Source organism: Anneissia japonica, unplaced genomic scaffold, assembly GCF_011630105.1.
Source record: "Anneissia japonica isolate Jap-2015-1 unplaced genomic scaffold, ASM1163010v1 scaffold685_len2926416_cov193, whole genome shotgun sequence".
Taxonomy (NCBI): domain Eukaryota; kingdom Metazoa; phylum Echinodermata; class Crinoidea; order Comatulida; family Comatulidae; genus Anneissia; species Anneissia japonica.
The window spans coordinates 2895187-2904790 of NW_022692922.1; the positions used below are offsets into that span (position 1 = coordinate 2895187).

The 9604-nt window shown below is 32.2% G+C and overlaps 1 protein-coding gene across 1 annotated transcript in view; it reads right to left on the reverse strand.

The window, feature by feature from the left end:
• LOC117100547 (vacuolar protein 8-like) overlaps positions 1–7405 on the reverse strand; it is a gene marked incomplete at its 5' end in the record, with an annotated part of 21459 nt that extends 14054 nt beyond the window's left edge. The window contains 3 exon segments of the mRNA XM_033240317.1: positions 1511–1633; positions 5841–5960; positions 7283–7405. Of these exon segments, the coding sequence (XP_033096208.1) occupies positions 1511–1633; positions 5841–5960; positions 7283–7405 (366 nt within the window).
• Positions 7406–9604: the final 2199 nt, after the last annotated feature.

Sequence of the window (9604 nt, forward strand, 5' to 3'; positions counted from 1 at the left end):
ATATATATATATATAACATAAATACAAGAAACAGAAAAGGAAAACAAAAGGGTAAATTAAATTAGACTTTTAAAGGACTGTAAAGGAAAGGGAATGAATATTGCTACAAAGGTCTGATGATAGATTATTTCATAATTTAACTGAGCGATATTTAAAAGTTTTTTCCAAAATCGTTTCGCCATTGTGGTAAGACTGAAGTGTAAATGAGATGTAACAGTAGTGGAATCTGACCAAAAACAAAAGTTTCACTAATAAATCTGTGACCTTTGGCATACATAGCCACTACAGAAATCTTTACGACAAAACCATGGGTGGATACTGTAGATTTTAAAGGTTTTCATTCTTTTTTAATAATAATTTGAATTCTGTAGGTTTAACCAGGCTGATCAGGTCAAAGGGTAAAGGTCTAAATTCAGTCACTGATCTGATTCAAAACAAAAATCTGAATTTGATCTTCAATTGCATTGTCTATTATTTGCTATGGGAGAATAGGGGGTCTAATGTAATTCACAGCTCAAAGGATCTTATATTCTATAGCGTCACAGGTCCCAGGTTTGAAGAAAGCCCTTCAGAGGGACCAGATTGTGTTGAGCTTAACTATGAATTTGTAATACCTACTGCATATTATTTATTGAAATTCACCATATGGAATGCAAGGTATATAAAACGAGTTTCAATTAGCTATAATTAGTCCAAATGTATTGTATTATTGCTGAATAGGATATTCTTCCACAATAAAATGGAAACTTGAAACTTTTTCAAAAATGAGAACTCAATTAGCTCTTAACAAGCTGTGAGATTTAAAAACTATTGTCTACAATTAAACTCTGATACTGTACCTAAAATCCTGGGCTTTAGCTAAGCATGAATTTTAAGTCAAGCATCCCTATTGGTATTGCTGACCTACTATATGGTATAAAAATATTTTGCAGCTGAAAAGTGCTTACCTAATCAATTTAGGGTACACTGTATAGCTTTCAATACAAAATTAGAACGAGACACATGCATTACCATTGTTTCTATTTTCTTTTTATATTCCCATTTTGGCAAGTAATGAGCATGCATACAAGTTAATATTACAAGCATATTATTAGAGTACTACAGTTACTAAAGTCAATACATATCATCATCTTTGTAATTTCCCTTTCAAAATGGGTGACTATATTTTAATATGCAGCCAACAAATACCAATATTACTTAAAACATTTTCTTTTCCTTACACTTAATTATAGTCAATTGTTAAAATCATCATTTAGCCTCAAGGTCATTTTGAGATCCCATTTAGTTCACTATCTTCCAATTTACTTATTAGCATGCTTTAGTACTGTATCTCTTAGCCAAAGATCAGCTCTATTAAAATAAATGGTAAACACAAGAAAAAGGGGACTATACCACATATTTTAAAATATGTGGCAAAAATTGATAATGATAATTAAAATGAAAACAAACTGTCTGTTGTCTTTCTTCGAATTGGTCACTAATACCATGGACGAAAGTGCTAATACTTTACCTGAGGTCGCTAAAGATGTGATACAGCCACACACATTGCACTTCACCTCAAGGCTGGATGAACGTAGAAGCCGGATTAGAATACGCAATCCGCCACTCTTTACAATTATATCTTTATTACAATCTGTAAAATTAAAATATATAATGTTGAAGAGAGTATTAGTATCCTTAGCCTCACTTTGAATAAAATCGTAATTTAATAAATACTTAATAATAATGAATAATAAAATAGGATTTTATATTGTATAGTTTCTATTTCTGTAATTAATCATCACAATTCATTTTAATATGCCATGATGACTGATACACATCTAGATGTGTATAAGAGACAGATATATATACCGTATGCTACAGTATCACAGCATATTACACCATAATTTTCAGGATAATGGTGTTAGATTGATAATGCGAATATTGAAGCATACTATAACATGAGTGCCTAGTGTTTCAACCCATTTTACGATTAGCATTTATTTTATTATTCAAAAGATAAAAATAATATTACATAGACTTCTACTACATGCTTAATAAAGCAAACCAAAATACTGTGTTGTACCGAAAATGACACAAATCATATTTTGTATTAAACGATGCAAGGGTGGTTTTTTAAGCTTAAAATGACAAAAAAATATGAATGCATAAATTATAATGCAAAAAAAAACAATATTGCACACATTAGCATTCATACTCTTTTGTAAGCAATATGCTCTTAACCTTTCAATCATATTTTTTATTGATGTGAGTGGCCAGGTGTAGGAAAGACTTCTTGTAATTATAATAATAGTTTTCATTTGAGGAAAAGCATTAGAACTGCCTGATTTACTGTTTGAATATGCTTTGCTTTCAGATGTGAGTGGTTATTCATTCATTTTAATGACTTAAATGATATGAGATGAACTTTTCTAACAGTGATTTTTAATGTTTAAAAATTTGAACTTTCGTGTACAAATTTTCAAAAAATTCAAATTTTCATAATGTCAAGAGGAGGTACCCACTTTTGAGTTGGGCCCTCAGGCCATTGTTTCCTCTTGGACAGTTGTATAATGTCAAATTTGTAATAAATAAAAAAAAATCAATCTATGTTGAAAAAGACAGCTTGATCTCTCTGTCCTTACTGGTACATAATGCCTACTGTAGCTACAGTTTAATTCTACAGATGTTTGCCAACATTAGAATGAAGTAGGTGCAAATATACAGTAAGCACCCAACAGACACTTTAATTGGAAGAGTATAATATTTACTAGTATTTATAAGCACAGAGTGTATAATAGTTGCATTTTCCATACTGTGCTTCACCATAGTACAGGGTATGTTCATGTGCCTATAAATGTTTTACTGTTCTACTTGTCAAATTAATGTCTATTCTTTTATTAAATATGTACTGACTATGTTCAATTTTTTTTTTAAATAGATAAAATTGTTGTGGATACTTTGTTAAGCTATTAGGTAGTTTTCACCGCACGACGTTAACCTTAACTTTAACGTTATTACCCAGCATGCAACGCGATAACTGCGCCCCTTTTGTAAATAAATCAAGATATGCATGCACAAACACGTAACTAACGTACATCGAGCATGTAAAATCCTGAAATTAATGTGCTCCGCAACGCAAGATATATAAATTATGACGTCGTCCATTAACGTTAAGGTTAACATCGTGCGGCGAAAACTACCTATTAGCTTTCAATTACGGTAAATGTAAATGTAAAATGGTTGAAATTATTCAACTGAGGACCTGTGCGGGTGCAGTTCAGTGCCTACCATTGGCAGTATAACTGGAGAAAATGCCCTACTTTTTTTAATATTGCATAAAGTTCTCTTTGGTCTGCATGTGGTATACTGTAGTGCACACAAGACAACTTTAAGTCCCATCTAGAGGGCAAAATACATTTATGACACATCTTGAATTTGGTCCATTTCGCATCAAAGTACAATTCTTTACCACTACGCTAACTCGCCTTTATCAAAACCTACAATAAGACAAAACAAGTCCTAACTAATTAGCAGAGATGCATTAAAATAACATCCGTTTCAACATTTCCATATAAATAGATTAGTTTTGTTGGTAATCAATAAGAGTAATTTAAGTAGTACAACGAACCTTGCCTTAAGTCTAAAAACATGGACCTAATTATATAGGTTGATGCTAAAACACAGTAGATTAAATAAATCATTTGACTTTAGAAGTTTGACTTTAATGTAAAATTGATTTGTATTCGAGTTAGAAAAATTATACAGCATTCACTCAGCGATGTTTGTTCATATTAAATTTTGTAATACCCATTCTATTTAAATTTGTTCACTTTAATATTATAGTAATGATGACTTTTAGATTATTTATGTCATTTAGGTTATAAGGACCCCAATGGAAATAAGCTACTGAAGCTTTTTGGGCTATCCAAGAAATTCTTTGTTTTTACTTCATAGTAGCTTGAGTAGTTTAAATGATTTTTGTTGAAGATTAAGTGATTTTCCGAATAAATCAAATCAAACCCAAGTTGAGTCTGTCCCAGACTACTGTTGATTGACAAACCTAACTGAATCTTAAGAAAAAATCAACTTGGCCACATATTTCACAAGCTGTATAAACCAATCAACAGGCTTTGTTCCAATGAGAAGATTACTTCTGCAGTCAAAAGTGTCTGGTTGGAGGTATGGTATTGCTAATTAATTTTCTTTTGCTCTACATAAAATCTATATTTTACTACTTACATTTTTCCCACGGGGTAGATTGAATTGTCTAACAAGTTTATTTTAAGAGAATTTTAGCAAAAATAATATACTGTATACCCTGCTTCTCAAACTATGGGTCACAACCCAAATTTGGGTCGCCGAAAAATTTCTACGTAGCCAGTTAGGACGCCCGCTACTAATGGATTCCCCAGTAATGCACCGCGAATTAATTGTTTATTCGTATTTCTGTTTTCCACATGATAAAAGACATTGGTAGAGGGCGGTAGATTTTTCTTCTTAATCTTCAGACCATCAAAACGGGCGCACTTTATGTGAACTCACACATAGTGGGTGCACTACATAGCGACGATGGTGACTTCCATCGTAGCTAGGGGACTGTCATTTTATAGCACGTAGTTGGCTCTCTTGTTCTATCTATACTCTTTGCTTTAAGGATCGATAAGATCATTAAAAAAACAGGAGGTCACATTAACACGTACCAGTTAATAAATATTTGCATAGTTTCAAATTAAGTTGCTTCTTTCTTTTTGAGTTCTTTTAAGCCATTTTTTTTTTTGGGGGGGGAGGGGGTTAAAGCACCATTTTTCAATTATTTTTTGCATATTCAACCTCGACGAAGTCAACTATGTGTAAGTTGAGAATTCATTGTTTTACATAATCATTTCAAAATAAGTGTAGTAAATATTCTCCATACTATGAAATTGAACATTTCGCACAAGATCAACAATAAGAAATGTGTTGTACCATGTACAGTATTATTAATAAATATCGAAACTTTGTATTCAACTTTAGCCGAGGTTGAAAGTAAAAATATGACAAACAGCAAATATTTTTACCTGATAAATTAGAAGGCAAATGATATTTCTATCAAATTATACTAGTGTAGATTTCCTAAAAAATAAGGCAGTATGTCAGAAAACAGTCACATTATGATTTTATTTAGCTTCAAGTAGGCCAACACATACATTTAATACAGAAGATGTGTATAAGAGACAGCATTAGCATTCATACTCTTTTGTAAGCAATATGCTCTTAACCTTTCAATCATATTTTTTATTGATGTGAGTGGCCAGGTGTAGGAAAGACTTCTTGTAATTATAATAATAGTTTTCATTTGAGGAAAAGCATTAGAACTGCCTGATTTACTGTTTGAATATGCTTTGCTTTCAAACATTTCGCACAAGATCAACAATAAGAAATGTGTTGTAACCATGTACAGTATTATTAATAAATATCGAAACTTTGTATTCAACTTTAGCCGAGGTTGAAAGTAAAAATATGACAAACAGCAAATATTTTTACCTGATAAATTAGAAGGCAAATGATATTTCTATCAAATTATACTAGTGTAGATTTCCTAAAAAATAAGGCAGTATGTCAGAAAACAGTCACATTATGATTTTATTTAGCTTCAAGTAGGCCAACACATACATTTAATACAGACAATATCCTTATCGAATGACAATATAAAGCCTTGGGACACCAAAGAATACAAAGTCTAAAATGGGTCGCCACCTGAAAAAATTAATAGCAAAAAGTGTATGTCGAAAAGTGTGTTTTGTACTCTCAGGAAATGATGTAAATAATAGGTGACCCCATTAAAAAGTGTATTAAGTTTAATTTTTAGGCCTCCTTACCTGGACCATGTACTGCAAGGTTGTTCAGAGCAAGAGAAGCAGCTTTTTGTGTCTCCATATCCCCTGATTCGAGTAGTGAACTGACTAGCTTCATCAAACGTAATGTTATTGGCTGTAACACTATGAAAAACATGAAAAACATTGTTAAAACTGTATTCCTCATGTCCAATGTCATGGCTGCATAGATTTATTGTAAATTTAAAAAATTACAGCAATATAATTACATCCAAATTATACTTATTTCAATATAATTTCAGTTTTATTTAAAATAAATTCCAAGGAAAAAACATATAAAAATTACATATAAACAACTTAAAATAATTAATTTTGCCAAAACACCTTAGGTGTGAAAACACAGGAGGGCAGTTGGCGGGAGCTATATGATGCGTCAATTGGTGCATCAAAATGATTTCAGCAGCCACCTAAGGGATTTAAGGATCTGGTGGCCGAGAGACTCATTGGTTTTCGATGTCGTAGAACCGATTTAATACTGTCAAAAATACTGTGATTAAAAAGGTCAACATTCCTACAGAGTGTTAAAGTTGCTGCAAAAGGATTCAAGTTGTTACGGAAAGATACAAGTTGTAATGAAAGATTCAAAATGTCGATTGATTAAACATACAGAGAACGCGTCAGAGATGCTGCGATAATGACGGTCAGAAAAAGATTTGCGGAGCTACATAAGGATGTAGAAGAGAGTCAGCAGAGATGAAATGCAATTAGTTTAATCCTTATAGAGTCATTTATATATAATTACATGCGGCAGATAATAATAAAGACTGACACTCTGATGCCAACAGACATGTGATTATGGTAAATAATTGGGAAAAAAAAATACATGGTAAGAAAAAAAGGCTAAGAAAAATGTTTAGGAGAGGGGTATTATATGCACAAAAGTTTACAGCACAGAAAGCGGGTGTGTGGGATGATATCGATTTTTTAAAAAATCACCAGCAAAAATTAAGCATCTTAATCATATTTCCGCAAATTATAGGTAGGCATATAGAGTCATTGGGAAAAACACAAAAAAATGAAAGTACAGACTCGCTTCAAACATAAAAAAAAAAGGCAGTCTAACATAAAAAGAAAGGCGGATAAACAGGAACTCTCATGCTTATAACTCCAAGCCAAAGAAGTGCTTCCTGCTATAGATTGAACAGTATTTACAACTAAATAAAAAAGGCACACAAAAGAATTTTGAATTCATTGTTAGTCTACAGTGTTAGAGGGTATTATTTTCAGGCATATTTTGGGAGAGTCAGGGGAAGACTTGGAACCCCTGAATATAGGGACTGTACTATTTTGATTTATTTGTAGGGAAAATATTTTCTTTGTTTGAATTTTCTATTAAAAGCTAATAAACATATGAACATTTCTTCAAGGCTAATCGCTCAACAATACAAAACTACAGATTACCATTAATTGGCAAACTTTGTTCTTACATTTTTCACTGATCTCCGCGAGCCACAGCGCAGCTGAACGTTGCAAATCCACATTCTCGGAGTACGTCAAAACACACAGAGCACGAAAACGTCTTTCATTGATAGTTGGTTTTTCTCCACTATCTGTCAATGTAAAAAAAGATAGACTTTAAACACAAAAGACAATAGCAATGCCTAATTGACTATTGTAATTACCATAATTAATAATATTACCAAAGTTTATAAATTCCCTTATTACGGTATCTAGAAATGCAATTAATCAGTTGACAAACTGGAGTGGCTGCAATTTATATACTTTATAACTAATCGCTAGGTGGGTACATAGTACAATTGCCAATTACAAGAATAATCTTCCTGTAGTATAAATAACAATTTCCATTCTACAATGATTGGCTTCTTCCCTGATGGGGGTCAAAGGTTTCTTGACTGGGGATTCTATGCCCATCTTGGCCCATAATGGAGCCACCACTGGTAAAATGTACTAATAAAGACAGATATTCTACACGACAGTCATAATAACTTCGGATTTTGTCAACATATGCATGCTCCAATAAATCTTGCCATCTAGGTTAAGCTAGACAAGTCAAACAAAATGCAAGGCATGCATAAATTGTAAATCCACAGGCAACTTCAGTCATCATTGCTCAAAGATCTTATCTTAATCTATCTGAATCCAGTCAAATTACTAATTGTAATTATAACAATGTTGGGCAATAACAGTGGTTCAAAGTATCTTGGTACTGTAGTCGCAGGAGTCTACAAATTGGAACGGCCTTCTGCTACCGCAAGCAAGAATCTCCTAGAAAATAAACCCATCTTAAACAAATTCATAATATTTGCATGTATTAAATACTTTTATCATCAATTGTCTTTCAGAAGTTATTTTTTTCATGATATAATTTCAGGGATCCCAAGTTGGAAGAAATCTAGAGATCTGGTTAAATAATTAAGCTTTCTTTCTTAACATATTAATTTTATTTTGCAGTGGCATAGCCCTTAAGAAATTTGTATTGTATGTATATGACTATAAGTATTATGATTACAGCAGAAACTGAGCTCAATCTTACCTATGATACAACAATAAAGTAGACATTGAAATAATTTGTTGTTTACAATTATTTATCATGCAAAATAATCATAACATTATTTTTTATTCAATTATTTCTTTCTTAATTTTTAGCGTGTACTTATCAATTATGCCCTGTTTATATATTTTTCTAACCTACCGTAAGAGAATATCATGACTTGCTTTATGACAATAAATGAAATCCAATTCTGAATGTTTGTCATTTTGTATTGATTCAAGTTTGTCCTTGTTTCCTTTGTCTGTGATCACAGAGGATAGCAGTAACCTGTAGTACCCAGGAAGCAATTTGAATGTCATTGTATCTAAATGACTAGATTTGCGCATTATGTACAAACCCTTTGTTTACTCAATGACAAAGGTAGTACCTATGAAACACTTTTGAGACTTTCTGTTGATAAAGGTTTAGAAAAACAGTGTGGACTGGTAGCTTTGTGACGAAAAGAATTCATCATTTTTCATCCATGGACTACTTGGTTCAAAATTCAAACCCAACAAAGGCAAGAATTTTACAACATTTATTTGACTCCCTAAGCCATAATTTACATCAAGTGAGAGTTCATAAATGAAATATCATAAATGAAAAAATTATTCCAATTTCGCATATCCCCCCACCCCCTCCATCATGCTCAATATCACCAGGCTACCATCACAATTTCTGTTAGAACTCTTCATGAATTTAAACTCAGCAGTATAATTTGAATGCAGTTTGAGGATTTTTTTTATACCGATATGCCACACATTGGTACATGGGGGTATTATTGGTCCTACCAGGGAGTGGTTATACTTTCACAACTCCCTTAGGCCTACTAATACAGATTGAAACCAGCGCATACATACTGTACAATAAGAAATCATTTACAAATAAATGTGGATCAATTACATTATCATAAAAAAATTAAGAATTAATACTCTGTCAACTAATTAAGCCATTGTTATGTTTGATAAACTTGCAGATTAAGCTGTCTACACTCAAACAAGTTTTCATATTAGACTATTTATTCACATCAACACTGTATTGCAAATAATATGTTATACTATCATGGCCTATCACAAAAAAATTGATAGACGCAATTAAAAAAAGCGCCAGTAGTCTTTGAGCAAGGAAGATGGCGGACTAGTTTCCATGAACCTGCTATAAGTACAGAACTGTAGGGAAAACACTGAAGCGAATAAATGAACATATTATTTATTGTTCGATACATTTGCATGCATAGATCTTTAAACATTATACAGTT